Source organism: Schistocerca americana, chromosome 4, assembly GCF_021461395.2.
Source record: "Schistocerca americana isolate TAMUIC-IGC-003095 chromosome 4, iqSchAmer2.1, whole genome shotgun sequence".
NCBI classification, from domain to species: domain Eukaryota; kingdom Metazoa; phylum Arthropoda; class Insecta; order Orthoptera; family Acrididae; genus Schistocerca; species Schistocerca americana.
The window spans coordinates 578,044,311-578,056,516 of record NC_060122.1 but is presented as its reverse complement, the minus strand read 5'-3'; the positions used below and the strand labels follow the sequence as shown (position 1 = coordinate 578,056,516).

The 12,206-nt window shown below is 42.7% G+C and overlaps 1 protein-coding gene across 1 annotated transcript in view; it reads left to right on the top strand.

The window, feature by feature from the left end:
- LOC124613119 (nephrin-like) overlaps positions 1-12,206 on the top strand; it is a 651,915-nt gene that overhangs the window by 623,732 nt on the left and 15,977 nt on the right. The window contains exons 11-13 of the mRNA XM_047141732.1: positions 396-692; positions 4,120-4,494; positions 10,711-10,844. Of these exons, the coding sequence (XP_046997688.1) occupies positions 396-692; positions 4,120-4,494; positions 10,711-10,844 (806 nt within the window). The remainder of the gene's footprint in view (positions 1-395; positions 693-4,119; positions 4,495-10,710; positions 10,845-12,206) is intronic.

Genomic DNA, 12,206 nt, shown 5'->3' with positions numbered 1-12,206 from the left:
CCATAGTGCTCAGAGGCGTTTGAACCATGTTTTCCAAATTCATAAAGAGCGTCCACAGTTCCGTAGCAGGATAGTGCCTATGAATTTACTGCATCTGCCCCTTCTCAAAGTTCCGAATGTCATCACTGAGAAAGTCCGCAGCTCGTGGTCGTGCGGTAGCGTTCTCGCTTCCCGCGCCCGGGTTTTCGGGTTCGATTCCCGGCGGGGTCAGGGATTTTCTCTGCCTCGTGATGACTGGGTGTTGTGTGATGTACTTAGGTTAGTTAGGTTTAAGTAGTTCTAAGTTCTAGGGGACTGATGACCATAGACGTTAAGTCCCACAGTGGTCAGAGCCATTTGAACCATTTTTTTATCACTGAGAAGACACTGACAGTTTTACCTTCCTGTGGTTGCAGGTCGTCCCGACCCGCCGCACAACTGCAGCATCGTGAACCAGACGGCGGACTCTCTGCACGTCGAGTGCTCGGAGGGCTTCGACGGCGGGCTGCCGCAGGAGTTCGTGATGGAGGTGTACGACGCGGCGTCGCAGGCGCTCGTCGGCAACGTGAGCTCTCGCGCGCCCGCCTTCACCGTCAGCGGCCTGCAGCCTGGGCTCGGCTTCGACGTGGCGCTGCTCGCCGCCAACAGCAAGGGCCGCAGCCGCGCCGTCACCCTGCACGCCTACACGCTGCAGCCCGCAGAGCGGCGAGCAGGTACTGCAGTCCCCGAGCTCTCCGCAGCACGCTTGTTGCTGAATGACTTTCCACTCACACGGTTAATTTTCGTTATCAAATCCGTCTTTACACATTAGTCACAGCGGAACAAACGTATCATCCCTGGTCACATCTTTGGGTTCATGTTTTGGCTACTGCATACACAAGAGCTGGTTTTCTGTGTCTGGAAGAAGGTTACTTTGCTCAGCCTCGAGATGTTGGGTCAAGATTTTCGCAATTCTTCTACATGGATGTCTTTCGGCGTATTAGGGAGGTTAAGGACCTGTGACTATCCATTAAGCCCGGTGTTTTCAATCACACTCCGCCAGAATCTTCTGAAAAGTTATGGCAGGAAGCAGCACGTTCCAGAGAAGTCCTACTAGTGATAGCAGAGGTTATCCAACAGAAATGTCAGCATTTTGCTGGAGAGTTTTTTTTGCTGAACGATCGATATGTTAAAACCATTTTTAATCTCTGTGAAATCTGGAGTTAGTGAGCAGCTCTCTGGGGTGCCGGAAGGAAAGATTCATCCTCCTTATAGTGCAGAAGTGATGTTTTGCATGTTGTGTCTATCAAGTTGGGAGTGAGTAATGCTCAGCGGTCATACATTTATTCTGCCTGTGATGAAAGCTTTGAAAGATTTTGGAAGTGGGTTCCCGAGCGCAGGAGTGGAATTCGGCTTCGTCATTTGCTGGTTTTCTAGGTAACTTTGGTGAGCGTTTGTGTACTCGGTAGAATGAGGTCGCAGCAGAACGTTGGGCACATAGACAGCTGAAGTTGTTGTTCAATGAAATACGCGACCTTGTTGAGGACCAGTAGAAGATAATAAATTCCACTTCTCCAATGGAAACTTAATTTGTGATGTTTTTGTTTGTCTCCGTCTCCTGTTCGACTTCAGACCTTTATCCTGTTTTGCTTCCGCTGCTGAATATCGGCGTAAAATGTTAGAAACCAATTGGACATGTTGTAGGGACTGTTTTCAGTTCTCGTTATTCAATCTAGGGTTCGGATCTGAGAGTCTTTTAACAGTTACTGGATAACTTCAGGACAAATGTCATGCTGTCTCGAACTCAACGCGAGGCTGATGACCCTTATTTACACTGATTTAGAAACATAGCAACGCTGACGATTAGTCCGTGTCCCCCAGTAAACGTTTATGAGTAAACCTGCGTAACATTACGTCGCCATGTTCGTCTCGAGCGCCTGCCGGCAGTAAGTGTGCGAAGATTCTGGACGAGAATGGGACGCAAGCTCCCAGGACGAAACTGAAGGTACGTTACAAGCCGTTGTCTAATTCCCAGTGTTGACATTAGGGCATTAAATAGAACGGACTTGTATGTCCTATTGGCACCTGGCTTATTGTCAGACAGCCGTCTTCGAAAATTTCTGAATAGTAACGGAGCGTAATATGGAAGTGCAAGTGAGTTGAGTAACTAATATCGATAATGAGTTTGTTTAATTCCGTTGTGCATACACTTTCAGAAACTTAATAGAGGATAGCTTTGCTATTCCCTACTGTTTGTTATCACTAACATGATATGCTCAAAATATTTGACATTTACCTATTTCACTATTAGTGTGGACGTTTTTCATGGTAAACGACGCATTGTAGGAGGCCGTTCTGTTGAGCGTCTTTTATTTATAAATGTTGACCGAATGCAACTGGAGAACATCAATTTTCTCCGGTATATGTAGGAGATCTACAATCTTGAAATCCATGTTCATGTCCCATAAGTCACGTGCAATTCCAATATGCAGAGAAAAATTCTTAGTATCCTTACATTTTGCCCGCCCGGTTAGCCGATCGGTCTAACGCACGGCGTTTCGGTGTGGGAGGGAGCGCCTGATCCCCGGCACGAATCAGCTCGGTGGACTTGTGTCGAGGTCCGGTGAGCCGGCCAGTCTGTGGATGGTTTTTAGGCGGTTTTCCATCTGCCTCGGAGAATGAGGGCTGGTTCCCCTTATTCAGCTTCAGCTACAACATGTCGGCGTTTGCTGCGCAAGTAAGTTTTCCACGTACCGCGTATACCACCATTACTCTACCATGGAAACATAGGGGTTACACTCGTCTGGTGTGAGACGTTCCCTGGAGCGGTCCGCCGGGAGCCGAACCGCACAATAACCCTGGGTTCGGTGTGGGTGGGCGGAGGGGTGAAGTGGACTGCGGTAGTCGTCGTGGGGTTGTGGACCACTGCGGCTGAGATGGGGACGGAGCCTCTCCGTCGTTTCTAGGTCACCGGTTAACATACAATACAATACAATCCTTACATTTTTATAAGCTGTATTGGATAAACTGATTATGTATCTAAACTGATATTTGTGCGTATTCGCATAATTCATATAGCTTGGTTTCTCAGCTTTCCTTCACGTCGATCACACACTAAACTAGCCTTCTATTAATAAATATTTCAGATTTCCATCAGTAATATTTGCCCAATATCGTTACGCATACTGCCTCTGTCGTTTCAACTATATTATCACCACTAGAATCTATAAATCGAAGCATTTACCTGGTAGTACAACCTTTAATATCGCATTTAAGGCTGGCTCACAAAGCGTGAGATTTAACTGGGAAGTAACAGTTAAAAAACAGAACGTAATTTTTAAAATAACATACATCCGAAACTTTAAGATTTCAGTTTGTTTTCTGAAAATGTATATCTGCAGTACAGGACGATTAGACACACAGACTAAATGTTTTGGAATAATTTATGTAATTTCTTAGGTAATTAATTTAATTTTTCATAACCAAATTGTGGTAAAGTTAATTAGTCCTTAGTTTTCATTATTCTGCAACAGATTCTCATATCGACCGATTGTCGATTTTCCTGTCAACAGAGTGCCGTTTTGTAATTTGTAGTAACAGTTAACATTCTGATTGTAGAATAATGTTGTTTTTAATAGAACTACAGCTTATTGTGTTACTCTAATTATGTAATTTATACTCCATCATAGAAGCTAAAATATGTAAGTAATTATTGCGTCCGTATTCGTGGAAGTGTTTCTTCTAACTACGTTCTTTGGCTAAACTTCTTCTAGAATATTGTACATTCTAGTCAGTTCTATTTTTATAAACGGAATAAGTAATATAATTAAGAACTTGGTTTTTAAATACAAATTGTATTATAAATAACATGAAAATTACCTTGACGTTTAATCATTCGTATTTGCACATATCTGACAGTAATCAATTAATTGGTGCAAATTCACAAATTGCCGAGCGATAAAACGTTTTTCAAGTAAATCTAGTTTGCATAAGATCCTGTAAGTAGCTAGGAGTTCTAGTTCAAGAAAGGACTCGTCCATCTATGAGAATAAAGATTAGCACTAAAATGCTTCTGAAACACGTCACACATGTTGCTTAATAAATGACAGTGAAGGATATCGTAGGATGATCAGCGCCTACTCACGTGATTTATTCCCGCAGCGGCAACGACGCACGTTCTGGAGATCACACCCATCCTCGGGATCTTGATTGGAGTCGTTTCGGCGTTGGTGCTGGTCGCAGTCGTCATAGTCATCGTGATGCGGGTTCGTGGACGCAGCGGCGCGGAAGGCGAGAAGTCGCAGAGCGTGACGAGTGGCGGCGACAACGACGACGACGATGAGGACTTCGGACTGAAGAGCCGCAACGGCGAGATTAAAGCCGTGAAAGCGACCAGCGGCACTGCGGTCGCGCGCGACGGAGGCGTCGGGAACGGCGACGGCGGCGTCGTCAACGGAGGCGGCACGCAGAAGGACGCCGAGGGCAGCGCCGAGGGCAAGGACGAGAGGGACCCCGACATCATTCCACAGAGCAGCGGTAAGGGCGACCCCCACAGCTAGCGCGTCACCGTTAAGACGCGTAAGTCCAAAAATATACAGATGAGAAGTGTTGGGCCATGAACACCTTGACCGGACGCTTTCAAATTTTGTCGATTGAATTTTCAATTTTATTCGAGACTATTTTCAGTATTTTCTAAACAAAGAAACGTCATTCCTATATGTGTACTTGATTTCATTTCGTGTATCTAACGTTAAACGTATACCATTAATTGGAAGGCTGTGTAAAAAAAAAAAAAAAAAAAAAAAAATGGAAAAAAAAAGTTCCTGGCGGGGTCAGCCAAATTAAAGGTTACTGCCAATTGTGAATTGTGCGCTCCTGGGAGAGGGAAACAAATTAAAGGCTACTACTTTGCATAAAATGTGATCTTAGAAGATCACCCAAAAAAATTGTTTATTCTGTGACAGTTTTGACATCCTGGGGAGGGAAGCCCAATACAAATGTTACTATTATAGGAAAAGACTATAATTACGGCATGAGTCATGTAATGAATATGTTAACATTGAGGCATCGTAATAAGCCAAACTGTTTCTTTAATTTATTCACACTTTTTGGTTCGATAAATGACTTTGTTGCCCAGTGGCTCTTGAGAAATTTTACAGATAACTTTATTTCACTTACATGTAATGTATTAGTATTTTCTAATATGGTTAACGATCAGATGTATAGCGGAATGTCAACAATGAAAATGTTTACCGGACCGCGAATCAACCCGTATTTCCCGCTTATCGCGAATGGTCACCCTTACCATTGGCCTACCCGAGCATACTTCACGACCAGATCCAAACTTCCATATGTCGTCAACCATGTATCTACAGCCTGCACTCGTAAATCCATTACATATATTCCCCTACAGGAAAGACATTTTAAATGAGAATCGCTTGCCTGGTGTCGGCAGATGTAAATGATATAGTGGTATGTTCAGAAGTGCGATAAATGTTGCTTTGGACACGCATACAAGAGTGCATGTCCGAAGGTACATTGCATCGAACTTCTGAACAACAAAAGCACTACAGTTCGGTATTGTATTATCTCACCTGATTCCAACAGCCAAAGAAACAGAATCTTGTATCTAATTAAAGTAGAGAAAGACCTTATCCTATTCCTCCAAGACTCTTTAAGGATTAAAGAATTAACGAGGACGAATAAATTAATCTTACAATTTTGTTTATTTAGAGGCTGCAAAGTTAAAGTCTTTCGCGACGATATTCTTGCCAAATATCTTTTCATATAAAAGTAACCTTTTATGTGGCTCTCCTTTCCAGGATGCAAAGATTCTCTGAGTACTTACACGTTTTATTTAGCTGACCCGATAACAAAATATTATTTTATGCACAGTAATAACCTTTTATTTGGTTTCCCTTCCTAAGATCGTTCAATTCACAAATGGCAATAATCTTTTATTTGGTCACCCAGTCCAGGACACAAGCCTTTTAATGTTACTGGAAATTTTCAGGAGGACACTGCTAAATATGATGTCCTGCAGCCTACTGTCACTTTTTGGACGTTGAGAAAAGTCGAGTCATTGACAGCATCATACCAACAGACTGCACTAACTGATGATTTTACTGCAAAGACTCCAACACAGGTGATGACGACATACGTGTAGAATGAGAACAACAGCGTGGCAGGAACAGTCCTTACAAAAGTGCTACGCCATTCGATGATCACACAGTTGTTTGACTGGCTATGATGAATAGGCAGATGACAGAAACTGAAATCCGGACATAGTTACAGACAATGATAGCGAATCGTCGGGTACAGATTATTGATAACTCGACTGAGATCTAGAGCTGCCATGTGTCCTTTACCGCTGTAATCATACCACTGACCACAGAGAAATGGATGATGTAGAACAGGAGCCTACTGGCACACTGACTGATAGTCTATGGCTGTGGTTCCCAACAAGTGGTCCGCGGACCCACACGGGTCCGCGAGCTATGCAAGAGGGGTCCGCAAGATGCTATCAGAATAAAAAGTATATTAAATATATTCCGTGAGATAACAGATTTTTTGTTTTGGCCGATTCCTGCATGAGAAGAGCTTTAGCGAACGCTAACTTCTTCGTCTAGCGTCTTCCTAGAGCCAACTGACACTAGCTCACTCAAGCGCAAAACTAGAATTACATAGAGGGAAATAGTTCTACTGTATGCCGTTAGACTGCGCTCGCTGCCTCTTTGCCGCTGACAACTGGCAGCCACTGGCTTTTTTAGGTACTTGATACTGTGATATGACGTACCAATCATGCTTGATGAGGGGGTCCTCGAGAAAATTTTGTTGGGAAGCCCTAGTCTATGGGATTCATCATCTGCCTCATCCCTGTTTGTGATGTTGCCAATGTAGACCACAGAAAGCAGTGATTCTCCAGACTCATATTTCTCAGTCCCTTGGAATCGTCGTATGGGTAGCTATTGGACCTATTAACAGGACTGATTTGGTAGTGTCTGAAAGAAGGCAGAATGCTCACTAGTGTGTCAAAGGAATGGTGAGCACCTGTTGTCATGTCATTCATGACCAGGGCGCCAAACAGCATACTCGTATTACAAAAGCACAGTGCGAGACCCTGCACTTTAGTTCACACCAAAAATGCCTTGAGTTCCCTACGGATCTTTGATTGACCTGGCGGGTACCCTGATTTGTCACATTCAGAGTATGAGTGGGGTGCGATGGGAAGACGTACGCATTCATACCATCTTGCAGCCGGAAATCTTCACGAACTTCAGGAACTAACACAGCAGGTGTTCCAGGCATCGCTAGAAATCATATGAATGCGTGGTGGCTGCTCGTTCGAACACGTCCAAAAGAACAGACACCGCGCTAAATCCGAAATAGTGGTAGATATCATGTAAATTGAAGGTGGAGGCGAGGAGGAGGGAGGGGGGGGGGGGGGAGAAAGGAGGAAAGGGACGGAACTAATGAAATGAGCTGCATGTCTGAAAGAATAGACACCACAAGAATTACACAGCTGTGTTACACATTACGTAAATTGAAGGTAGAGTTGGAACTAATAATATCGACTGTATCGGGACTTCAGGTGGAATTAGCGGCGACGAGTGAAAACGTGTGCCGGACTGTGACTCTAAACTAGGATCTCCTGATACTAGGAAGTTGCGTTAACTACTGCGCCATCAGGACACGGTGTTTATCGCAAATTCGCGGACTATCTCGGCGCGCCTCCCTGCCGACCCACACGTCCACCGTGCGCTACCTATCCGCTGTATCCGTCCATGTCCTCGCTGCACGCCAATGGTAGACTCGCGCTTGAGGTCGAAAGTAAATGAGTATCTGTATTGAAGGTTATACATTCATCACCCATCGAGGCAGTTTGATTGTATAAATGCCTGGTATCTCATCTTTCAGACAAGCTTCTGGTTTCATTACCTCCTTCCCTTTCCTTTCACTTCTCCCACCTCCACCTTCAATGTACTTAATATGTATCGCAGCTGCGGATTTTGAGTGGCGTTTGTTCCTTATGACATGTCAGAAAGAACAGATACCACGCATTCATACATTTCATTCACCTCGATGGGTAATGAACCCTCAACCTTCAGTGCAAATGCGCATTTACGTTCCATCACAGTGGGAACCTAAGATTAGCGAACGTGGAGTATATGGACGGAGACTGCAGATAGATGGAACTAGGCGGAAATGTGAGTCGGCTGGAGAGCGTGTCGAGATAGCGCATTTGCGATAAAAATCTGTGTCCAGGTGGAGCAGAGATTCACGGAAATGCCTAGTACGGAGGACATCCTGGTTTCGAGTGCTGATCCAGCGCACATTCCCAGTCGTCGTCGTTTATTCCGCATAAAGTCACGATGAAGATGATATCATTAGTTGCTTCCCTATCCTTTCCTTTTCCCCTTTCCACCTTCAACTTACGTATTCACAAGCACTTCCACAAGACGATATTGCTTTCACATTACTACGAATACATTACTGTTTTGGTGTCTGTGGGGGTCACACCTCATAGTGATGTTGATGATGGATATCATTCCTGAATGGAATAAGCGTCGTATCATTTAATATCCATTATGTGATAATATCGTAACGAAATTTGATAATTATCGGATAATTGTTTCATGGTGTAACTCTTTCCATTTATGTGAGTGTACGTGATTGACGTAAATAATTTTTAACTTATAGATTGCAGTACTTTTAAAAAGCATTTTTGCTTTACACGTTCATTCCCATCTGTTTGAAGCCGATTCGCCCATAACTGCTCATCTGATGATCATACAAACTGTACCATCTTTTGTGTGATTAATTCAGCGTTATCATAATGGAAAATCTGCGCATACGAAAGGTGTTACAAAATGTTATTTATTGTATTTGGAGATATTCAGTCATGGTCGTCTCCAGTCAGAGCCAAATGTGAACAGATAGGAAATAAATGTGTCTGCCTGTAAAAGTATTAACACATTTCACCTTCAAAGATACGTCGGTCTTTCTACGAGCCAACACGTTATGAGATCGTTAATGTAGGTCCAAAAGGTCAAGAATGTCCTAGTCGTGACAGAATCGCTCATTATGCAGGACGTGTCTGCAAAGGCTGACGGTGTTGGTACTGTTATCGTGCTTTAGGAAAATACTTCGATTCTCGTACAATACTGAATCGCACCAGTAAATATCTGCAAATTAGCTGTTTCAAAATTGTTGCTAGCACTAGTTCTGAACGGCTTCACTGTGCCTTATCTACAAAAACCGTACAACTGAATAATGGTAACTTGTTTAATTAAGATCCTCAAAGTAGGCAACCTATTCATGAATGGGTTAAGTGTTTTGTCGTGACCGATTGTTGTAAGTGCATTCTAACACCTTCTCACGGCTCCGATACAGTCAAATGGTTCTATGCGCGGGGTCAAGCTTGGTATGCGATCCACCATACAGCCTTAGAGCAGCGGGTTCCAAGCGTAACTCATTGCCCGATAAAACGCTTGCATCTTGTGCAAGAACTAAAAGACGAGTCGCATTTTACTGAAACGTAAAATAGGCTGGATGAAGTTAAAGACTCTACAGGAAACAACAATCTTGGGCGAAGGGTAAACTTTATGCTTTGTTGGTATAGTGGAAACATATAACAGACGGACGTAAACGAATGACATTCAAAAGTTGCACACTCGTCACAGCCGAGAACTAAACCTCCTGTAAGTTTCAGGAAAGAGCAATGTTTACATTCCTTTTTTTTTTTTTTTTTTTTTTTTAAAAAAAGCAACAGTTTATATTTCCACGAATCAAAACTGTTTAATCTGACATTCTGATGAGGAGAATCCACAAAGCTTTATACAGTTTCCACAACCTTCCACTGACCTGACAGCCTGAAACAATGGCCGTGTTTCTGAGGTCTGTGTATAGCTCGATCTGCAATTAAAGTACAGGCACTTCGCTTGCAGGATCTCTGCTTCCACGTATCATTCAAAGGGAGAACTTTTCCATTTTTTCGCTGAGCTCGGAGCTTAAATCTGCAACTGAAGAAGTTTGATCAGTCACGCAGACGTGTATAACAGGGAGTGGAGAGGAAAACCCGAAATCGTTTGTATGTAGCTCAGTCGATGCATGCTATTTATTGTGACCATTCTTGCGATGTATAGTTGTTAATGTGCTAGATGTTCTGAATTATTGTTCGGGAATTTGTGGTGCTTACTAACTGGCCTCGAGGAAAGATTCAAATGGCTCTGAGCACTATGGGACTTAACTGCTGTGGTCATCAGTCCCCTAGAACTTAGAACTACTTAAACCTAACTAACCTAAAGACATCACACACATCCATGCCCGAGGCAGGATTCGAACCTGCGACCGCAGCGGTCGCGAGGTTCCAGACTGTAGCGCCTAGAACCGCTCGGCCACTCCAGCCGGCCGCGAGGAAAGACGTCGAACGTAGTGAGAGTCGTTCTGCTGGATTTGTGTCCGACCTGTTCTATCTGAACTAGGTTGTTATAGAGACTCGAAATAAAAAAAATTGAGGAACTGTTCGCGAAATGCTGCTGTGTAAGGTTAGAATCAATATTCGAAAATGACTGTCAAACGGTCATATAGAGTATACCTTCACGAAGAGCGATAAACCAAGTTTACGATATTGAATATTTCTGCATTTCATCCTCGAGTGAAGTACAAATAGAACAAGGAAATCATTTCAAATATCTGTTATGTATACGACAATACATTTATTTCTCTTTAATAAATTTGTTTTATTTTCAGATAAAGAGTCGAACGAAGATCAGAACAAAGCACTGGGAAACATGAGGGAAATTCAGAGGCAGATATATGACAATAAGATACCTAACAGGATGTACTCGCCGCAGTTTCGAAATCTAGCTAATCTACCTGCTAACGTAAGTACGACTGTTATGTAAATAACTAAATTCAATAATTTTTAAATTAGTATGTCTTATGAATATTTTCAAATCCTCTTGCAAACGTCAAGCTACGTGGCAGGTAGTCAATATTGGAGGAAAAAAAAGCCATGTATTTCACTCTCACAGTTTTCTTTCGTAAAGGTCCAATTATAATTAAAAACTTTCCACCAGTTTCCCGACAAGTGATTGACGTATACGCTGCGTACGTACTGTGACCTCGCTGAGGGGGACAGGTGAGTCGCTTGAAAGCTTATTAATTTCCATTTTTCAGCCAGACGAAATTTCTTTACTCAAAACCTTTTGTTTTCAAAAGTGACAGTTACTGACAATATTTAGTATTTCGTGTCACATTGTTCATCATGCACTTCTCTGAAACAACCGTGGCGTTTGCTCGTGAGGACATGAAAATGTGAATTGATCTGTTCAGTAATTTTAATAGCTCTTTATTATAATGCACAATCACGACTGAAGTTATGTTGATTAACAACCCTTAATTACAACTGGTTTCTGTCTTAGAGCATCATCAGATTTAGTATTATTTTTCGAGTCTGTCTATGGTCAAGCGTCATACTAAAAGGCAAAAAGTTTCCGTTTTTCCTCTTCGAAAGATTATGGCTATTGGATCTCGCATTTAGAGTGCGAATGTATGCGATAAATCGTCATGACGAATTGATCAGAATTCAGATAATCGAGTGCCACTCATTGTATAAGGTCGATGGAAGTGACGTCATCTACATCTACGTCTACATGGTTAGTCGGCAAATTACACTTGAGCGCCTGGCAGGGGGTTCATCCACCCACCTTCACATTAATTCTTTATCATTTCATTCTCGAACAGCACGAGGAAAAAATAAATAACTGTATCTTTCCGCACGAGTTCTGATTTCCCTTATTTTATTATGATAATCTTTTCTCTCTATGTAGGTCGGATTCAACAAACTATTTTTATATTCTGAGGAGACAGTTGGTGATTGCAATTTTGTGATAAGAATCCACCGCAACGAAATGCATCTTCGTTTTAACGATTTCCATCAGAAACCCTGTAACATCTCCATGTCGCTTTGTCTCCTATTTCTCGACAATACCAAACGTGTTGCCCATCTTTGAACTTTTTTGACGTACTCAATTAATCCTGTCAGTACGGATCCCATACCGCGCAGCAGTACTCCAAAAGTGGACGGAAAAGCGCAATGTAGGCAGTCTCTTCAGTAGATCTATTGGATCTTCTTAGTGTTCTGCCAATAAAACTCAGTCTTTGGTTCGCTTTCCCCATATTTTTTCAATGTGTTCCTTCCAAGTTAAGTTGTTTGTAATTGTAAATACTAGGTATTTAGTTGA